At 36.6% G+C, this 23,381-nt stretch overlaps 1 protein-coding gene across 1 annotated transcript in view; it reads right to left on the minus strand.

The window, feature by feature from the left end:
- Positions 1 to 23,381, minus strand: part of Gyc88E (Guanylyl cyclase at 88E) — a 446,210-nt gene that overhangs the window by 407,058 nt on the left and 15,771 nt on the right. The window contains exon 2 of the mRNA XM_089102419.1: positions 3,176 to 3,302. Within this exon, the coding sequence (XP_088958545.1) occupies positions 3,176 to 3,302 (127 nt within the window). The remainder of the gene's footprint in view (positions 1 to 3,175; positions 3,303 to 23,381) is intronic.

Consider the following 23,381-nt stretch of genomic DNA (forward strand, 5'->3'; position numbering starts at 1 on the left):
AATCAAATGTTAGTTGGGAATCCTTTCCAATTTCAAATGCTACATTGGGGGCCCTTGTCTTCACAACATCACTGTCGGCTCCTTAGAGGTGTATTAGTGTGAAACTACTCATTCTCACAATACTTGAACGTTTATTTCTCCAATTTGAAATAATATAAACTATTCAAATTCAACTTATTGACTGAGATACTAACTCGGTATTGGACTTTTTATATCCACGTTCACTAGCATGAAAACATCACTAGCATGAAAACATTACGCACTTTTAACACAGATCAGCGCGAATTTTCACGGTGGTTGAATTCTGGTCATTACACTGTCTGCTTGTATGGCGGGAGTATTGTCCGCTTGAAACTGTTATAGCTATATGGGGGGACTGTCCGCTCTTAACTGCTATAGCTATATAGGGAGACACCCCGCTCTCTAGCGTTATAGCTATATTGGGAGACACCCCGCTATCTAGTGTTATAGCTATATAGAGAGACGCCCCGCTCTCTAGCGTTATAGCTATATAGGGAGACACCCCTCTCTCTAGCGTTATAGCTATATAGGGATACACCCCACTCTCTAGCGTTATATCTATATAGGGTACCTGTCTTGTACCTATCGTTATAGCTACATTGGGTACCTGTCTTGTACCTATAGTTATATCAATACTACTCATGATTGGGTTCAATATGGGCTATTTAAGGCTATTTGTTTTTTTCTCAAAATGTTAAAATTGTACAATATTACCTAAGTTTTGATTGGAAATAAGTACAAAAATATTACAAGTATAAGTGATCTGCAAAGTTTTGTTTATAGCATAGGCAATAGGCTATATATTTTAAATTATTTTTTTACAACAACACTTTATCTACATTTCCAATATGTGAAAATTATATTTATGGAATTCACAACAGACAGCGTATTCACAGTAGGCTACAGCAATTTTTTCTGTGGTGTTGAAATATATTTGTAAGGATTTGTTGACACAGAAAGATATATCAGCTACCAAACATTAATAAGAATTTAAATGAAGGATAAAACCCTTTAGCACAAAGATTTGAATGAGTTAGAATTAATTTTTGGTCATTAGATCTATGTAATGTGTAATCTTTAAGAACTTTGTCTGAAAGGAAGGAAAATGTCGTAGAAAAATATGAACTTTGAAAAAAGGAAAAAAAAGGAGAATAGTAAATACAATGCCATCATTTCCAAAAACACCTGTGTGTGGATATTGTCTTCAAGTAGAAGTTGATTTTGACTAACTTTAGTTGGACCCAAAGCAACCTTAAAATTTGATACAAACAAAAAAAATTGTATTGTATTTTAAAGCTTCCAATCAGGACACTGAATATGCATATTTTTTTGGCCCATGACCAACAGGTTTTAAGTGACACTCAACTTTGATAAACAAATGGAAATACAGTACAGTCTATTGATTATTTTTGCATTGAAGTATTGTAGTAGCAAAGAAATGATTTTAATTCAGTCAGTACCCTAACAAATGTTTTATAATTGGGTGTAGGCAAAGTACTTGTTTCAATCGATTTGATTTAAGGCACACTAAATTTACTTCTTTACTAAGTGATCCTTGACTTTCTGTGGTCCAAAAAATTCTTTTTTTGTTGCTCCATAGAATTAATCAGCTATGGAGTTCTTGCTATTGAGGAGAAAAATTAACTAAATCTTCACAATATATTTTACAAACAAGCTGGAATAAAATTGGACTATAAAATGAGTATGTTTAAAGTTTAAAAATTGAAAAATTTAGTAATCATTGTGGTTTTTTTCTAGTTAATGAGCTTATGAAAAGATGGGGGAGCTTGAGTACCTGAGAGACCAATATGTCTACCTAAAGAAAAAAGGGAGATCTACAAGTGGATCTGGTGCTAGTGTAAGTTTAAATCCAGAAGACCAAAAGCTTGTACAAAGAATAAACTTACTTTCAGAACATATAATTGAAAGGAACCGTAAGACAACAGGGAACACTGTTCAAGATGAGAATATATCGCTGGAAATTTATTCAGTGTGCAGGGGATGTCTCTAGTGAGAATACCTTGAACTATACAACAAGTATTTTTGCCAAATCTCCTGATCAAGATGTTTCACATGCTGCAGTTAGCAGCCAACAATATATTTATCATGAGGTGAATGATGCTAATTTTATTACCCCTAGTGAAGAAATTCTCATTAACAATCAAACAAACATCCCAAGTTCCCAAGCTTCTAGTAGGCAACAAATATATGCATCAACAAGCCAAAATCAAACTCATAATAGAACAAAGACAGGGTCTAGAGATCAAACAGACCTGAAGGAACAGCAAGCAATTGAAAAAAAAACAAAAAAACAGCGATGACCAGCATGATCTGGGGCGGTTCTTTCTACAATCACTGTTATCTCATCTGAATAAAGTACCAGATGATTCAAAGTTAGAGTTGCAGGTGGAGATCATGAAGGCAATTAAAAACAGGGGTTGAGTTAAAAGGAGGCTCCACTGAACAAGGGTTCACTTGAGCGAGGGCTTAGTTAAATAGAGTTAAGCTGCTTGGAAGTTCAGTTGAACGAGGATTCAGTTAAATGGGCTTAGGAGAATGTGGCTGAGTAGTACGGGGGTCCAGTTAAGCGGGGGTTCAATTGCACGACGGTTCAGCTATACGAGGATTCAATTGAAGGGGGCTGAGTTTTACGGGGCTCTAGTTAAATGGGGGTTTAGTTGCACGACGGTTCAGTTGCATGGGGGTTCAGTTAAACGGGGTCGGGTTGCACGGGGGTTCAGCTGCACGAGGGTTCAGTTACACAAGGGTTCAGTTACACGAGGATTCAATTGGACGGGGGTTGAGGTACACGAGGGTTCAGTTAAACAGAGGGCTCAGGTGAACTTGGGGTCAGATGCACCAGGGTTCAGTTACATGGGTTTAGTTGTACGGGGTTCATTTACACGAAAGTCCAATGACATCTCTGCACATCTCTCCCTATGTACAAAGTTTTATTTTTAGGCAAGTATTTAAAAATTGTACATTTCAAGGGTGTTATGACATTATGGACAGTTGTTCAGCAGTCTTGCGAGGATTCGATATGATTATTTAGCTTTAACTAGGAGGGGGTAGCTCTATTAGTACACATACGAACTATGTTTCAAAAATTAATATCCACCATTGAAAGCTACTTCAGGCAAAGAAGGTACTATACCGTTAAGGAAGTCTCTGAGATGCCTTCCAAGTACAGATAACACTCGATCATATCCATACTGTCCAACAAAACTGACAAATGAAATTCCCATTCCATGCAGAAGGCTGAGGGGTTTTATTCCAATTACCTGAAACGTAACATAAATTTTAGTGAAGTATAGAAATATAGTAATAGGTACAAATCCAGACAGATTTTGAGGTAAAAATATGGTCTTATTGACGGTATTGTCTTATTTTGAGCCGTCCTAGCTGAGTGGTCAAAGTGCTAGACTAGAAATCCTGAGGACAGGGGTTCGGGTCTTGGTGTCGCTGGTTATTGGGTTTGGAACACGAGTCAGTAGTATGACTCTGTAAGCTCAAACAGAGTTGATTTAGCTCTAAATGGATGCCCGGAGAAATCTGGGGAGAAAGCACGGGAAGCAACAGATGATTTGCCCCCAACCACGCATTGCACTCCTAGTCGAAGGCAGTGAAGCAGGAAATCTGTACCTACAAAACACAGACCATTGGCCAGCATGCGAAAAGATTTTTTTTTTTTTTAATTGAGGATACGCAGGACCTTGATGTCTTGTTTTGGCAAAAACGAAAATATAATTACTTATGAGCTGTCTTAGCCGAATGGTCAAAGTGCTAGACTAAAAATCCTGAGGATAGGGGTTCGGGTCCTGGTGTCACTGGTTATTAAGTTTGGGACACGAGTCACTACTGTGACAGTAGAAAAGGGGGTGCCAGTCCGAGACGAACACCATATATGGGCATAGAGTCCCTAGAGAAAACACCTGTGCTGTCAGTCCGAGACGAAAACCATATATGGGCATAGAGTCCCTAGAGAGAACACCTGTGCTGTCAGTCCGATGGGGGGCACCATATATGGGCATGGAATACCCAGGGAGAACACGTTTCCGAGAAATTGATTGCGTAACCTAGCCTAACCTCATGAGATCCGAAACGAACACCATATATGGGCATGGACTCCCTAGAGGAAATGGATTTCTGAGAAATTGATTGTGTAATCGAAGAGGAAGTGGATTTCCGAGAACTTGATTGCGTAATCGATTGGGAATTTTATTGATCCGATAACGGGAAACAAATCACGTGTCTACTTCTAAGCCAATCAGAGGGCTGGTTACATATTAGTGGGAGAGGGTTGCAGAGAATATAAGGAAAGGATTTTCGCTATAGTTTTTGTTTATTAGTCAGTGAATTGAATTCAGAGAAGTGAGAAGAACAGTTTGACTTTACTCATTCGGATATTTATTTGTGTGTTGATGATGATGACGAGTGGGCTTTTTACCTTATTAGAAGATGACTTTGAAGTTAAAGGCAAAGGTGAACGAGGCCCAAATACTACAATAGAAATAATGATATGATCAAGGGTTTTTCTGGAATGGGGTAAAGTATACGCAATATATGTGATATACTTCAGAAAATTCAAAATGAGGGATCAATTATGTTTCACTGCTAAAGTTGATATAGCGCATGTGAATGGACTTCAATGTGCTTTAAGTGCATTAGTGAAACATATCGAAGACAATAAACTGTATCGCTAATTTTACATGCTTACTAGTATTGTTGTTGTTGTAATTATTCAATAAAATTGTTTCGAAATCGAAAATGTTCCCTTTCTCTTCTGGGTAGCTTAGAATGCTAGGGCCAACGAATCATGGTCAGTCTAGAGTCAGCAGTCAGAGTGAAAGAATTGAAAAAGAATAAATTTAAGAAAGAGAGAATTAGATCGAATCTAGTGTTAATGGAAAAACATTTGATTTTGGATGATGATTTTCTCGAGTTATCCCTTCAACGCAGGATATTCTCTCGGGGAACACTTGACAATATAATGAAAACTGATTCTCCCCCATTGGACTATTTTATGAATCTTTGTCGATGTGACTCAAATGCTTATACTCAATTTATTGGTATATTAATTGGAACAAAGCAGAATCATATCTTGGATACACTTTTGAAAACATTGCCAATGGATTCAATGTAGACGGTCCCCCTCCACCATTTGAAAGAGGTGATGTCACAGAGTTACTCCTCTCCCGTTTCTCCACCCTGAATTTATCCGTCGGCAGGAACGATCAGTTTCGTTTTAATTGTGAGAGAGTCAAGTGACATTAGAAACCAAAAAAAATAAAATGTTCTATACATGTCCACTGTGCATGTACACTATTCGCAGTTGGTGTCAATGTGAGAATTGAACAATTATTTATGACTATAGTAAACAGTGTAAATTATGTAATCCTTGTAAATTACATAGAGGCTCTGCAGTACAAATTAGAGGATGTAATTCATGTCTTGAAGGGATTTGTGACTCTCACCCTAGAGGACACCTGTGCTCCAATTGTCACTATGATAAATGTGATCAGTGGGAGAATACTTACCCCGCTATGATTGGAAAGAATCCCAAACGGGATTTTAGTTTATTTCTACGTGATTGGTATCGTCATGGATTCAAATTATTCTGGGAGGAGGAGCCAGGTCTACGATTCAACTGTTGGGGTAACAAGACAAATTAGATTCTACGTCATTGTTTCGACGACACTGCTTATTATGACTATAAACCAAGTGATTTTTATTTGGCAGTTACCGATTGTGATTCACCATTTGAAAACACTATATGTGATATTGCTTCAAATAGTCAGATTGAAACTCGTGAATTTCATAATATGAATGCAAATAGTATCATTGACTATACAAAGAGATATGACAAGAGTGAAGTTACATTATACTGTAGAAAATGTGACCCTGACTTTGCAGTCAATCAAGATCAATATACAGTGAATTCGAATGATTTACCGGCATTAGTGGTTAACGACACTTGCCTATACACCGAAGAAGAAGAAATCTAAAGTGAAGATTTAAAGACATTGTGATGGAAGACCTCTCATATATCATTTAACGATGAATCTAATTATTGTTATGCATAATGAGTTCTATATTGTAATCATGCAATAATATTTGTTTATACTATATTTACTTTCCCCATTCTAGATATGTATAGAATAAGTATACCAGGAGAGAGACTTCTGTACATGAATAATTCAGTTTGATTAGATCATCCCAATAGAGTACTATCAGTCCACAGTCAAGTTTTCTATCAAAGATAAAAAATAAAACATTTTTTCTAATCATTTACTCGTCGAAATATCGATATTTTCAACACTTTTTATATATATAATGTCAGGTTCATACCATTCAATATCACTATCGTCACCTTCCTCCACTACCATAATATCTATCAGAGGGGGTGGTATACACTCAATCTCAGGAGACACCCCCTCAAATAAATCGTCACCTACTCGAATTTCCGGTAAACTGTGTGTCATTTGCCCGGCATCTACAACCTGACACATTTGGTCCGAAGGCCCCCTCCTCAATAGATCCTCTGACACACATGTGCAGAGAAGCTCCTCTTCATCCTCAAGTGTTAACTCACTAACATCAATTGCATTACAACTATATAGAAGCTCCTCTTTCTCCTCAGGTGTGAGCCCCCACTCACTCCACACATCCTAAAAAAGATTGAGAGCACTATGAGGGAAATATAAATTAAAATTTAACGTACATTAGCTATTGAAGGACCGGCGACTTCATTTGGAGAAATATACTAAAACTCAGAAATCAAATGCTATTCAATTTACGCATAATAAAGTTATGTATTCTTTTTTTCTTAGATATCCCGCCTCCTTTTCAGCAAAGCAAAAGGTAAAATTTGCGACCTTGCAGTTTGGTTTCACATTGCAGCGAACCTGATAGAAGCGAGGCTCTGCCCCCTTCCCCCCTCTCCCCCCGATATACACTGAGTACTGTTCAGAAATAGAGTTCTAAAATGATTTAAACTTAAAACGGTGTCTGATTAAAGTTTAGGCTTCTGTTCCTTCTTTATTGACAAACCAGGCAAAAGAAGAGAACAAACGGTTGAAAAAAAAACAAAAAAAAACACCATTATATGACTTGTTTTTCAGAAATAAAGTAGGTAAAATTTGCGACCTTGCAGTTTGGTTTCACCTTGCATCGAAGCTGATAGAAGCGAGGATGGTTAAAGATGGATCATTTTCTTAAGAAAACACTTAAATTAGGAAAGAAAACCAAATGTTCCTTTATTACCTAAGTAACATGACAAAAAATGAAGAGTTTATGTGCAGTTTTAACTAGCTAAGGCTAAATTTGTTAAAGATGGATCATTTTCATAAGAAAACACACTAAATTAGGAAAGAAAAACAAATGTTCCTTTATTAGCTGTTTAACACAACTAAAAATCTAGAATTTATGCGCAGTTTTAACTAGTTAAGGCTAAATTTGCTAAAGATGGGCCATTTTCTTAAGAAAACACACTAAATTAGGAAAGAAAACCAAATTTTCCTTTATTACCTAAGTAACACAACTAAAAATCAAGAATTTATGCACAGTTTTAACTAGTTGGCTTTCCTAAGTGGAGGTTTTGAAGTGCATAGAACGGAAAATAAATGTCTATTTCTACGTGAACAAAGTAACTTCGTATATATGAAAGTTCTTGTCATAATGTGCATATTTTTCCAAAATCGTCTAATCAATTTAGAGATGGATTTTTTTTTCAGCATAGTTGAAAGGCTCAATAGCTATGTCCTTAGAGATAAATGGCCCCTTCAGCCCCTGGGGGAAAGGTTTTTAAGCTATGAAATTTATACATAAAGCCAGTAACAGTTGAGATTGAAAAAGATTTGTTCTCCAACTTGAAACACAACCGTCGACAGAGGGTTCATTCTAATGGAAAAAGATTCTAGTGCCCCTTTTAAGTGACAAAAATAATTGGAGGACAACTAGGCCCCCTCCCACATCACATTTTTCCAAAATCGTCTTCAAATTGAACTAATATAGCTTTTTTTTTAGCCTAAACTCTAGTTTTTGTAAGAAAATTATATAAAGTATATTTCTTATATGATGTCAAAAAAGCTGCCATTAGGACAGAAAAAATTAATGTATCATGAAAACTATGCAAATTATTTCTACGTGAACAAAGTAACTTCATATATATGAAAGTTCTTGTCATAATTCGCATATTTTTCCAAAATCGTCTAATCAATTTAGAGATGGATTTTTTTTTCTTCAGCATAGTTGAAAGGCTCAATAACTATGTCTTTAGAGATAAATGCCCCCTTCAGCCCCTGGGGGAAAGGTTTTTAAGCTATGAAATTTATACATAAAGCCAGTAACAGTTGGGATTGAAAAAGATTTGTACTCCAACTCGAAACACAACCGTCGAGAGAGGGTTCATTCTAATGGAAAAAGATTCTAGTGCCCCTTTTAAGTGACAAAAATAATTGGAGGACAACTAGGCCTCCTCCCACATCACATTTTTCCAAAATCGTCTAATGGGAGCCGCGGAGCCGAAGGCCGGCCGCGGACGGGACCCACACCCCCCGGGACCTCAAACTGAAGGCCCACCGCGAGTGGGACCCCCCACCCCGGGGCTGCAGGCCCACCCCCCGGGGCAAAATTGTCGGGAAAAAGTGTCGGGAAAGGTTTCTTCAGCCCCCCTGGGGAAAGGTTTTATAAGTTATGAAATTTATACATAAAGCCAGTAAAAGTTGGGGTATAGTTAGGTATACATAAAGCCTGTAAAAGTTGGGAGGCTAGGCTAGGTTACCTTAGGCTAGGTTAAGTGATGGCGGTTTTAACAAACCGACAAGTACGATCATTTATTCTTAATTTCCAAAAAGAAAGAACCTCAAAATTTCATAGAACGCTCCTTATTCATTTACTACTTACAAGATAAAGGGAAACAGGTTGCCCGACCATCGATCACGTGTGGGCGACCACCTCTGAATTCTTCCTCCTATTGCTGGAAATTGTCAAGCGAATTTGAGCCTGTTTTTAAATTTAATTTTCGATGCTTTTTAAATAATGTCAAGAAATTTGGCTCCACTACCATGGAAACCCCCCCCCCCCGATTGTTCGCTATTTACTACATTACAGCTATATATATATATATATATTATATATATATATATATATATATATATATATATATATATATATATATATATATATATATATATATATATATATATATATATATATATATATATATATATATATATATATATATATATATATATATATATATATATATATAACATACGATAAGGACGGAACAAAATTATACACGCACACTATTTGATTTTAGAAATAGAATGTCATAGAAAAGATTCAATTTACGGAAAACCAAGTCAGTTTCAATTCTTAAATTAAAAATTTTAATAAAGTTTCAATTAAAAATTTTATCATATCTTAAAAAGTTATTTAAACTCACATCAGCCATTGGAGAATCGTCGACTACATTTGAACTATTCATCATTATATTTCTATTCATATTTCAATTTGCACTGGATTTAAGAACCTTCAAACGCCACAAAATATACTCTAATAACGGTTAATTATTATTATTATGAAAATGATACGGGGCAAGAATCCAGAAGACTCACTGTACACCATTCATCATATAACCCCCTTGGGGGAGATTTCGAACAGAAACACGCATACTTCATCAACATTTAGATATTTAATTCTTCACCGTAACGTCACTTTTTCCAAAATTGTCTGGAAAAAGTGACGGGAAAGGTTTCTTCAGCCCCCCTGGGGAAAGGTTTTTATAAGTTATGAAATTTATACATAAAGCCAGTAAAAGTTGGGGTATAGTTAGGTATACATAAAGCAAAATGCATTTCTCTGGTTCAAATGTGAATCTTTTGTTTGAAAAAACCATGTTTTGGATCAAAAATAAGCCATTTCCATACAAATTGAACTAATATAGCTTTTTTTGAGCGTAAACTTTAGTTTTTGTTAGAAAATTATATAAAGTATATTTCTTATATCTTGTCGGAAAAAGCTGCCATTAGGACATAGAAAAATTAATGCATCATGAAAACTATGCAAATTATTTCTACGTGAACAAAGTAACTTCGTATATATGAAAGTTCTTGTCATAATGTGCATATTTTTTCAAAATCGTCTAATCAATTTAGAGATGGATTTTTTTCTTCAGCATAGTTGAAAGGCTCAATAACTATGTCTTTAGAGATAAAATGGTCCGCTTCAGCCCCTGGGGGAAAGGTTTTTAAGCTATGAAATTTATACATAAAGCCAGTAAAAGTTGAGATTGAAAAAGATTTGTACTCCAACTCGAAACACAACCGTCGACAGAGGGTTCATTCTAATGGAAAAAAGATTCTAATAACCCTTTTAAGTGACAAAAATAATTGGAGGACAACTAGGCCCTCTCCCACATCACATTTTTCCAAAATCGTCTAATGGGAGCCGCGGAGCCGAAGGCCGGCCGTGGACGGGGCCAACACCCCCTGGGAACCGCAGACTGAAGGCCCACCGCGAGTGGGACCCCCCCACCCCGGGGCCGCAGGCCCACCCCCGGGGCCGCAGGCCCACCCCTGGAGCCGAAGGCCGGCCGCGGACGGGACCCACACCCCCGGGATGTGTTTACATGTGTGTACATGTGTGTACATGTGTTTTCTTGACATTATTTAAAAACAATCGAAAATTAAATTTAAAAACAGGCTCAAATTCGCTTGACAATTTCCAGCAATAGGAGGAAGAATTCAGAGGTGGTCACCCACACGTGATCGATGGTCGGGCAACCTGTTTCCCTTTATCTTGTAAGTAGTAAATGAATAAGGAGCGTTCTATGAAATTTTGAGGTTCTTTCTTTTTGGAAATTAAGAATAAATTATCGTACTTGTCGATTTGTTAAAACCGCTATCACTTAACCTAACCTAAGGTAACCTAGCCTAACCTCCCAACTTTTACAGGCTTTATGTATACCTAACTATATCCCAACTTTTACTGGCTTTATGTATAAATTTCATAACTTATAAAACCTTTCCCCAGGGGCGCTGAAGAAACCTTTCCCGACACTTTTTCCCGACAATTTTGCCCCCGGGGTGGGCCTGCAGCCCCGGCGGGTGGGCCGGCGGCCCTGGGCACCAACAGAGCAATTGATATCAGGACAGACAAATGGAATTCTTCTATTGTTCATTTTAGGTGATGGTGGTGACGTCGACGATGGGTTGAAAATGACATGTAATCACTGCTAAACCTTTTGTTATTGCTAGAGCATCGCCCAATTCACTTCTTAGTGTTAACTGACAGAGTTCCAAATATGAAGTATTTACAGGAACAGACTGAAGATGGTTTATATTATAGTGATGAACAAGTTCGTGGGATGTTTTTTGTTCAAGAACACGTAGGAGGGGGACATTTGATATTACCAACTCTAGATGTTTCTACAAAGGATGCATACAGAAATATGCAAGAGTTCGAGGTGAAACCAGGTGCATAATCAGCAAAAATAACTTGATCCATCTGTTAACAGTACTAGTGTTTTCCCATTGATCATATTCTGTTTAAAGCCAAGAACATCTCTCATATTATCATTGAGATGAATTATTTCAGTGTCAACAGGTGAGCTAATGTAAATCCTATCGTGTTCCATTGAATAATTAAAATGGAATGTACCATTCCTACGATATGAGATTTTTCTATTGATTGTATGACACAAATCTGTCATACTATCATATTCTATATATTTCAATTTAACATGTATCACTAGATTTAAGTGCTTCAACCCATTGATACTCGACAAAGAGTGACCAATCAAATGGTATAACTTTTATATCATACACACGATCCTTTCTCAGGATGTCATAGGTATTTTTGAGAATACAGTCGACAAAAGCCACTTAATACTTTCCATCATCGAATTTAATGGCGGGGGAGATTTTTGTCCAAAAAACACTTGTTTTATTCATGTCATTGTAGAGAGGATCGGAAACGTTAGACATAAATGTTACAAAGAAATCATTGGGCATTGTCAATATCACCAACACCGATCCAAGAATCAAAATCAGAGTTGTATCCAGCCACCGAACAAGTAACTGTTTCTTACCCCTGCGAGTATGGGTCTTTAATATCTTTTCAATTTGATAGATTTCACTATTATTTTTAACATTTTGTAGTTCATAGTCATAAAAGCCTCCGAGAATCTCTTCATCTTTGGTATCGCGCAAGCGATAAGTTATGGGTTTAGTGTCAAGGATTTTTGCCACTTTAAAAGTTCTGTGAACCACAAGTAATTGCCCTTTTCAAAAACATTAGTTGTTCTCCCCACAAGGAGTCACATCCATCAATCAGTTCCTCATTGAATCTTTTCAATGCTGAAAATGTTGATGTCAGTGTCAAGTATGGCTACTATGAACAATTTCACCCCCAGCAGCCCCCTGGGAAAATATGAACTTTCAGATATTTTTCAGTGAAGGCTATTTGATTGATTTGTCAGCAAAATTTATTGATTTAAATATTGCGGTAAAGAAAAGTTCAGATAATACAACTCCTACTGCTGCCGATGGTCTATCCTATGAAAATTGTATGCTACACAACCTGTTCAAACAAATTAATGTATTTATTATTAGAACATGGATGAGCACTAGCCATAATTTATCCAACTATGCAAGCTACATACAATTTATGATGATGACACAAAAGGCATATAAGGAGTTGAGAGGACAGTCATTGGGCTAGGAATATCGATAAGGTGTTGATACTAACGGTGAGTTGACAAATTCTGTGAACCAGGAGTATAATCTTGTGGGAAAATTTAATAATAATATATTAAGTATATACCAATGGTTACCCCCCCCCAATATCAAAATTGACATGAAGTTGCAACTAGCCCAGTTGAATTTTATTTTGAGAAAAACACTTCCTGCAGCACCCGATGCCAATGTCATTATCACATTGGCAATTCTTCAAGGTCCGAAAACAACAGCTTATGAGCTCTGTTTCATTGGTAGTGGAAAAGCTAAGAACCAATGGTCACAATATTAAACTTCTTATCCTCCTTATGATCATCAAGCAACGTCACATTGTTAATAGGTCTCGTAATTATACCAATTCATCATTTATTAATTGAGGAATTCTATCAAAACTCATTTCGGCCTTTGTGAGGAGTGGGAGTGCCATAGGGTCTTGGACTGCATCCCCCCATGATTTTAATTTTCTCGGTCTATCTAGCCTTGTGTGCAAAGTGAATGGTATTCCACTGTACACTCTATCATTTGATAAAAAAAAACCTATAGAACTGTGTACGATTTGACCATGCACTCGGTAGATCATGACTATCAAATATTTGAAATGGAAAAGCCGTTTCAATGTTTTCGAAAAATCATGTCGTAATTGTTTTGAACCTGTTGTGGGCCCAGGATAAGATCCTAGTACGAATAGGGAATTCACGCCTAGAGTGCACATTTGCCGGAGCTTTGACTGAGAGTATCACGCTAATATCATTGAGTCAATTTGAAACCTATTGGGAAATCACACCCGACGGCAGTGTTCTACTAGACCTAGCACCATGAACACAAACCAAATAATCAACGTATTTAGTATGGATCCATACATGTCCCAGTACAAGTCCTATTGCATACCATCGGACTTTATTGAAAAAATTCCAAGTGTTAACAATACCCTAATCATTGTTAATGGCAGTCCATCGACTTTGAAGACAGGCCATTGGCTATGCATCTTTCAAACAGTGAAGAATATTGAATTTTTTGATCCTCTTGGCTTATCATATATATTTTAAGCTCCACACATCAGCAACTTTATTGAGAGCAGTGGGAAAACTATTATTCAAAATCAATGGAGAGTACAGGATTTAACGACTAAGACATGTGGCTTTCATGCACTACTCTTTTTCATGTTTAGATGTCGTGGCTATACCTACAAGCAGTTTTTCGATATTTAGGTTGACTGTCCTCTATTAACCGAAGTTCTAAATGACTATATACTAACAAGGGCGTTTAATTTTGATTTTAGTACCCAACGAATAAAATGTTCCAAAAATGCATGTGCCATTGTTTATTAATAAAAATAATGTACATGCAAGATAAAAAAGACTTTTCTACTCTTTAGATTTCATCTTCTACTACGTATAGGCACTTATCGAGAACAACTAATGCAGGTAGATTATCTGAATTCACGGTATACTGATCCTGATGGGCTGCAATGTCGGAGTCACATTTTCTACAGTAGAGTGTAACTTCACTCTTGTCATATCTCTTTGTATAGTCAATGATACTATTCTCATACATTTTGTAGATTTCGTAAGTTTCAAGTTGCTTATTTGAAGCAACGTCACAAACAGTGTCCTCAAGTGACAAATCACATTCCGTAATAGCCAAACAAAAATCAGTAGGCTTATAATCATAGTAGCCATTGTCTTCACAGCGATGACGTAGAAACCAAATTCTTTTGTTGTTCCAACAGTTGAATCGCTGTCCTGGCTCCTCCTCCTAAAACAATCTAAAGCCACGACGATACCAATCTCTTAGCAATAAACTAAAATCACGCTTAGGATTCTTTCCAATCATACCAGGATATGTATTCTCCCGTTGATTACATTTATCATAGTGGCAATTCGAGCATAGGTGCCCTCTAGGATGAGAATCACACACCATTTCAAGACAGGAATTACAACCTTTAATTTGTACAGCATATCCTCTTTGTAATCTAAATGGGTTGTATAATCTGCACTTTTCATCATACCCATCAATCATTGTTCAATTCTCACATGATGAGCAGCTTCTCAGTTTGTACATACATAGTAAACATTTACGGAAAATTTTTTCATGTGTTGACACTCTCACCGCCAAAATGAAACTGAGCTACCAATAAAAAATTGAGTGGGATAGAGAGAGAGAGGAATAAATCATCCTTGAACACCATATTTCTCATGAAAAAAGTCCTAAATTTCCAAACTAGTGTTTAAAAGCATATCCACAATATCATTTTGCTGTGCCGTGATTAATATGCCAATAAATTGTGTAAATGCCTTTGGACCACAACGTAAAAGCTTCATGCAATAGTCTAAGGATGGAGAATCAGTTTTCATTATAACAACAAGCATTCCTTAAGAAAATATCTTCCTTTGAATAGATAACACTAGAAAATCATCATTTAGAATCAAACGTTTTTCCATAATCACAAGATTCCCCATGATTCGCTCTTTCTCAAATCTATCCATTTTTTAGTGTCCTTACACTCTCACAACCAACTTTAGACTAACCATGATTTTTTTTTCTACTCTAAGAAATATACGCTAGCCCACTATAGAAAGATAAATATCTTCGATTTAAAAACAGTTTTATTTAGCATAAGTACAACAAAAATAATCACTGTTTCAATTTGTTTTCATGAATATATTTCACTAGTGCATCTAATGCTGCCTGAAGTCTATTTATATGAAAAATGATGAGTTTTGCAGCAAAGCATAATTGCTCCTCCCGTTTAAATTTGCTCAATGATATCACGTATCTACCATACATATCGTCCGATTCAAGGCTTAGTCTACATCCTCGTGTTATTTCCACAGCCACTTTTGGTACCCTTGTATCATGGCTGCTGCTACCTGCTCCACCTTCAAGCTCCAATAGTGTAAATGTTCCACTCATTTTCTCTACTAATATCGTATCAAATAAACTATTCTCTGAATTCAATTCTCATACTAATATGAACTACAATGAAAATCACTCCTTTTATTTGAATCCAATTACTAGTCAAGTTATCGTATATGGAGTAGCCTCCGCTCTCTTTGATTGGCCCTAAAAATGGGTGTTGTCTCATAAACCAATCTGGTTGCATTATACAATCTCGTCCATAGTTTCAAAACATGTTTGATCGCTTTATAGGTCCATAATATGGGAGGTTTTGTTCGCTTTTTGCAATGTGCTCGTCAAACTGCACTGCATATTCTTGTGTTCGTGAAACCTTTTACTAGCTTACTACTAGTAGTATAATTCTCATAGATACCACTAATCACTTTAATGTATTTTTCTGGTATACCATACAAGGATTAACAAGGATAAGACCTTTGCTAAGGCTCTTCTATCAACAAAATCGAACTCTTGCTCATAATCTATTAAACTGAGGACCAAAGGTGTTTGACAACTCAGGCACTTCTCGATTGTTAACCTGAGAGTGAAAATTTGGTCGACATATCCTCTGCCTTTTTTAAGACTGCACTATTTTTCTCTTAAAACTTTGTCTACAGCATCTCTCAATCTAAAAAGTATCATATTACTAAGTAATTTGCTACCTACAGGGACCAGATAATGCCTCGATAATTACCACACCCACTTTTATCATCGTTCTTATATAGTGGTTTAATTAAGGTTTTCCTAAAATCGTTAGGTACTTCTCTTTTTTCAAAACTCATATTCATAATCTTCAGTAACTTATTTCTAACCTCAGAGCCACTAAATTTAAGAAACAGCACTCCCATATACCCTAGTATCTTGTATTGATCCTACCAGTCTTCGGTTAGATCACTAACGTTTACTGTCTCACCATCACGCGAATACCATGTTATCTTATGGGCCATGTTATGACCAAACACCGTATTGGTTAGAACTAGATTGTTATGCCTACAAAATTGCAAAAGTCTGTAGCCATTGCTGTTTTCTTTTCCTGCACCAAATTCACCTAGGCTAGGTTACTATCTATCCCTATTTCTACTAACCTGGTGGTCGAAATCTCCAAGTAAAAACACCATATTTCTACCTGGGACCCCGTCTATTTGCTCCTGTAACTGTAAGTAAAATTCATCTGAGTCACTAGTATCTCCGTCAATCAGTTCGACAGGGGCATATACTACTATAACTGATGCCTTGAACTTTTTAGTCATAAAATGAGTATTTAATATTCAAATATTAATACCATTCAAGCCTAAACAAGACTTAGCAGCTTCCTTATTCATCAAGAGCCCTACCTTCCTGCCTGAGTAAACTAATTCTATATCACCTAATTTCATGCTTCCTAACCCTTAAATATGAGTTTCTGAAACTTCTAATGAAGCGAGTTCAAATCGTCCGAATTCGTCAGTCAAAATTTCAATTCGATGGTCATTTTTTAACGTCGTAACGTTACAAGCTCTAAATTTCATGTTCTTTAAATCATTGAAATTATTTGGCCTCAGGAAAAGCAACGATCCCGGATACAAGTGCAGGGGGGGATCAACATATCTTCTCAAGTCTACACCGAAGCGTTTAAGCTGGCTTAGGACCGGACAGCAAGAAGTCCCTGGGACCCCAGTATGAATAGAGGCTTTGTGCAATCCTGAGCCCATCTTGGTCACAAAATAGTTTTCAGCACTTGGCGATGTTCTTCTATCAACAAGAGTCGAAATCCTGCACAGACAGTCTCAAGCCTATTATCCCCGACTCATTATATATTCATGCCTACAAATATTATGCTACTACGGGGAGGCAACCCATAGTAGATAAATTAGCTAGGAAGACGATTTTAGCCCGAAAACGCCCGTCAAAACAGACCAAGCCTAGAAGAATTATCTATTAATCCGAATCTCGTGCGAATGCTGTGTCGTTTACTAGGCTATAATTTCCTCGAGGGATGCCACTCCTCAAGTGGGTACAGAGTTGATTGCAATGTACCCAGTCTTGCAGGTACCCCGAAAGAGTCAAGGTAGCCCTTGCAGAGGCCATTGTCCATAGATCTGGACCAAACGCCCTGCCCCTGTTGTCCTTCTATAGATTTAGAGGATTTTCCCACGACGTTGTTCGAATTATCGGCTGGCTGCAGATATTGCACTCTATAGTACATTCAATAAAAGCTCTAGCCAAAGTTTAGCACGAAGAGCGGGGGTTTGAGGTAGGGCATGCCCCTTCAAAAACAGGATAAGTTTGGTTCGCTGTCAGTTTTAATGTCACTCTTTACTGTAATTTTTCATTTCTTTTTATTTAATGTACAAAAGTAAGGAGGACTCCATTAGCCCCATGTAACACCGTCAAGAGAAGGTTCAAAATATAAAAACATTATACTTTAAGAGGAATATAATATGTTAACGACTCCGTCTTAAGAAAACAGACTAACAGTATAGTTGTTAATCCTATAATTAAGTTGATTTTAAATTGCTGGGTGGGATTTCCGAATCGCAACTAAAAAAAATCCCTAATAAGTACCTAGTTTCACAACTATCAAGACAATCACAGAAGCATTAAAAATCTTTGGAATAAGTGAGAAATTGACGGTGGCAATCCTGCAGGGAACTTGATTTATTTTCCCATTTCCCTACGTTTTTCTTTTTAGCTGTGCTTCAGTGTTTGTAATAAATCAAACAAGCAATAAAAAGATGAAATCATTCAAGATCTAGTCGGAAGTATTCATAGTATGAATACGTCTGAGCTATGTACAATTTATTGAAATGGCCAAATTTTCGTTGCTAAGAACACAAATTAAAAAAGAGAAGCATAACCTAAAGATGTTGCTGAGTTTCTGTGTTCCCTTGTAATATCGTAAAATGACATTAAGATTTGGCGTCAGTTGCAAATCTTGATTGGCCTAATGCCTCTGATGCAATCTTATCTAAAAAAAAAAAAGGAAAACACGGCTTGAGCCAAAACTACTGTGAAATAACATATTTTATTCTTCTTTTCGCCCAGCGAATGATAATGCTACTTCGGAATAAAAGACAAATAAATTTCTTTTGTTTAAGGATGCCAGAATGACCCTTTTATGTATAACCAGAATAAGACTTTTACAAATGACCCTTTTATGTATAACCAATTATATATGTATAACTATGTATTTATAACCCATTTAAGTATTTATAACCGTTATGTATAACCAGGACAAAGAATCAGTTGTAACTTTTCTAAAGCGATCTTTTTTATACTAATTTGTTTTTTTCTTTGCAGCACTGGCCATATATCTATATTATTTATCTTTATTTGCTGCTAGACCCAATAAAAATAAAAATTATAGTCCTGAGTGGCCTAAACGCTTTTTCGATGTTGATTAAAGAAAAAATCTAATTTCAACAAGGTGTATGCATCTCTAAACTAAGATTTTGATCAGATATCTTTGGGGAATGGCAGCTAAATAGGGAATTATAGGGGGGCTGGCTGTCCTCCGATCTATTTTCAAAATTCCCCTCAACATGCCCCGAGAGTTTAAACTTAATATTCTCAACCGCTCCTGACATATTGCAGTTAAGCCTTTTTAATAAACTGAATATACGTATTATTTTTTGATTTATTTTATCATCCGCTTCAACATTCCCCGAAGTTTCGCCATTAATTCCCTTAGCCATTTCAAAACCACCCAGAATCAAACCCCTTTTCCTCATGACAAATCATGCATGTAAAAAAGGGCACATTGCACAATTTACAATCCTTGCCCTGAAGAATGTGGGGGGCACCGTATCCTCGACGGTATAGTTACTAGACGTTTTGACTATTTTAAACAAAGTCACTCTATCATAATTTTTAGCAGTTTAGAGGGGAGGTGGAAAAATAAAGGCCAGGGGGGTTGGCTGCCCTCCGATCACTCGTTAACATCCTCCTCAACATACCCTGAAAGTTTCAACTTCTTACTCTCAATCAGACCCAGGCGCCGCGCCGGCAGATTGACCGAACGCCGCCGACGAGAGACCCGGTCCTAACGCCGTCGGCGTGCCGCAGGCGCGCCACCGCCGGCACAGGTGACGGCGTTCGGTCAACTTTAAATTAATTTTGCGGCAATTTTTTATTGTGTCAACCGCAAAGTCGGAGCTTTTCCTTCTCGTATTGTTTGGTATTTCGATTTTCCTGATTAGAAATCAAGCAGGGCTTGCACTATCCCCGAATTTTCGGGTTTTCCCCCGAAAATGTATGCGTCACCCCAAAAAAAATTTGGTTCCCCGAATCCCCGAAAATCACGCAATCACGGTGCCACCCCTAGCGATTTATCACCTGTGACTTTCCCTGCCAAACCACTTTGCATACCATAATTCTTCACTACTCTCTTGTTCATTAATTTTCGTCTCTTTTGTTACTTTGCAGAAAAACCAGACAGATGCAATATGCAATTGCAAATATTGCAATATACACAGTTCTTCTTATGTTGAAAAAACAGTATCGTCTCTATGAAGTGAATTGAAATAATTTCGAATACAGTTTCCCAATTGCTATTTCTTACATCATTCGTAGTCAAGAATTTTATTTTGAAGTTGAATAGAATTACAGAACGCATTCACTACTATACAGCTTCAGCCTTCAGTTGGATTTTGAAATTGACCACCGACAGATTGTTTCTACAGCTGAATTGTAAGTTTGCAGATTTTTTTTTTTTTTGCTGTTTTTAGATAAGATTGTCTTAATGTTTTATACTCAATTGTTGAAGACTTGATGGAAAATACAATCTTCTTTCTGAACCATTTTTACCCCCCCCCCCCCAAAAAAAAACTTCTATTGAGACAAAATTTAGCTATGGACTAAGCTATGTACATGGATGGAGAATTAAACATTGAACCGGAAGTAACCCCAAAAATATGATTCATAAATAAATTGTAAATTATTGCCTATGAGGGGGGGGATAGGGGGGTATTATTTTTAAATGATAATACCTCATTTTTTATTGAAAGCAAGGATGCCAAAAAGATAATTATTTTTTCCATTTAAAATGGAGACAGAAGAAAATGATATCAAGTTCCCTGGGAAACCATTGAAATATTTTAATAGACCCAGGGCCCCCCATTAGGACTTGTCCATTTTCTTGGGTATTTTGTGATTTCTCATAGGCTACTGGCCTAATTTGGCTTTTGTGTGTGCTCCTTTTTAATTAGATTCTTTGGATCTTATTGAATGCCACGGCGAATCTATGACTCAGTATTCCAATATTTTGAGGTATATCTGAACAATTTTGACATTTTTGTTGTTGTCATTTAACCCCTTTATTCATATCCTCAATTTTTTTTTTCAAGGAACACTAAGCTGTTTAATGTTATTTCGCGTTTTTGTTTGAACCATATAGTCAGTCACCTAGTTAATTATTAAGTAAATTATTTTTCTAACGAAAGCTGAGACGGTATCCTTTCCAAGTGGTATCCAGAGAGGGAGTGGTAAGGAGGTATTACATTTAAATGATAATATCTCGAAATCTTTTTATTGAAAGCAGGGATGCCAAAAAGTTATTTATTTTAATTTAAAACAGAGACGGCATTCTATCAAGGTGGTATCCAGAGGGGGGAGGGGGGGTAGTGAGGGGGGGGGGTTTTGGGAGGTATTACTTTTAAATGATAATATCTCGAATTTTTTTTATTGAAAGCAGGGATCCCAAAAAGTAATTTTTTTTTAATTTAAAGCAGAGACGGTTTCCTATCAAGATTGTATCCAGAGGGGGGCGGGCATAGGGAGTTATTATATTTAAGTGATAGTACCTCGATTTTTTTTTTATTGAAAGCAGGGATGCCAAAAAGTTGAAAAGTTGACAAAAATTAACAAGATTTTCGTGAGTTATACGTGATACGGGACTTGCATTGTTTTATCGTCCAAAGGGAAAGGCTCATATGTGTCCAACCCGTTTTTTTCTTATTAATGAAACGGGTTTACTTTGAAAAAATTCATTCATAAGTACCAGGCAGATTCACACTAAAACGAATTGGTGTGACGAAAGCGATATCGACATCCCCACCTAAGGTTGCGCTTGAGTGACAATGGCGCCCTTGGTCCAGTGCCCAATTTACATTAAAAGGTCAGGTCATAATAACAGCTGTCAATTTGGGAGGTTCAAGGAGGAGTCTTTGACATTCTTGTGACCTCAGGGTACTAGATGTTGCAACGTTCTTACGTATCTACAGTGTTTTAAAAAAATTCGATCACCCCACAAATGATTACCAAAAATATGCACAAACTTAACAAATGTAACATTTGGAATATTATAACACTTTTTTCAAAGCTTTGAAGAAAAGCAAAAAAGGCTAAATACCTCTAACTACGCTTGAAAGCTATTTTAAAAAGAAACTCTTTGGAGATTCCCATGGATTTGACCATAGCAGAAGCTTTGAGCCAGGGTGGGGATCAAAGAGGAGCCTTTGATTAATTTGAACACAGGTCACTTATTGTTGCAGATTTCTTAAATTTGGTAATTTTTGTGAGCATTTGGAAATCAAAGCTTAAACTCAATAACTGATACTAAGTGTCCTAACATTTTGCTTGGATTAGAAGTGACGAACTAGGATGAAAATCTTTTCATCTTCCTGGAGCTACTTCAGTTTGCGTATTATTTCATTTAATTACATTTTAAACAGATGAGCTTTTCATTTTTTTTACCTAAGAAGATAGATGGCACTTCATTTTTCTTCATACCGAATAAATCATTAAGTGTTTTTTGTTTCATTGTTAATGGAATGTTCTCATGTGAAGTGTTCATCATGTATTTTTCAATTTGATAAATTTACTCCTTTTAGATGCAGTTTATAATTTGACTGATATTAGGTATTTATTAGTTTATAATTTGGAATGAATCCCCAAAAGAAAAAATGAATAATATCCAAAAGAGCAGCCAAAAGCAATAAAAAAGCAACCGTTCAGCCTTAGCCTACATGACATATATTCTATAAAGAAGCCAAAAAAACTTTAAAATGCATTTTTTTTAAATTGTTATTAAAAACCATTTTTTAATACAAAAAGGCTTAATAGGAATCCAAAAGAGAAAAAAAAAACAATCAATATCAAAGTCGCCCATTTCAACTGTTTTAAAGGTGATAAAACAGATATAGGCAAAGGGCATTATGAAAAAATTAGGCTTCTAAGTTCAAAGTTATATTCAAAGTTTTTACCCAGATAACTGACGAATTTTGTGATACGGTATTTGAAGTTTTGTATGCAGTAATGCTCGATAAAAAAAATACTACTAATTTTGATAATTATTTATGTTAAAAATACATAGCCATTAGACACTTCAACTACTCGTATTATACAAGGGTTCTGAAACGCCACAGACATTTCGTTTCTACCAGATTTCTTCTTCTCTTGATGGATAACGAAGAAGACCAGTTTCCAGCCAGCGATTTGTGAATTTTTTAACTCATGAATAGGCTCGAATCTGTTGTAAATTTAAGCTGTGATTTGAGAAAGACTGATGAAAACATTAATGTTTGCGGTCAACATTGATCATGCCGGTGGTGCGCCGCTGACATCTTACCGGCGGTGCGGCGCGCTGTTTTCGGTCCCGCCGTCACCGGTCTTCCCTCATCGGCGTGGCGCCGGGGTCTACTCTCAATCGTTCCTTAGATGTTGCTGGTACGCCCTTTTGACAAGCAGCATGCACACAGAGTCGGATTGATTGTGTTCGGTTTGAGCCCTCTCAAAAGCTGTGGACCT

The sequence above is a fragment of the Artemia sp. Qi Xiang Cuo genome, chromosome 2, assembly GCF_049724085.1.
Source record: "Artemia sp. Qi Xiang Cuo chromosome 2, ASM4972408v1, whole genome shotgun sequence".
In the NCBI taxonomy this organism is placed as follows: domain Eukaryota; kingdom Metazoa; phylum Arthropoda; class Branchiopoda; order Anostraca; family Artemiidae; genus Artemia; species Artemia sp. Qi Xiang Cuo.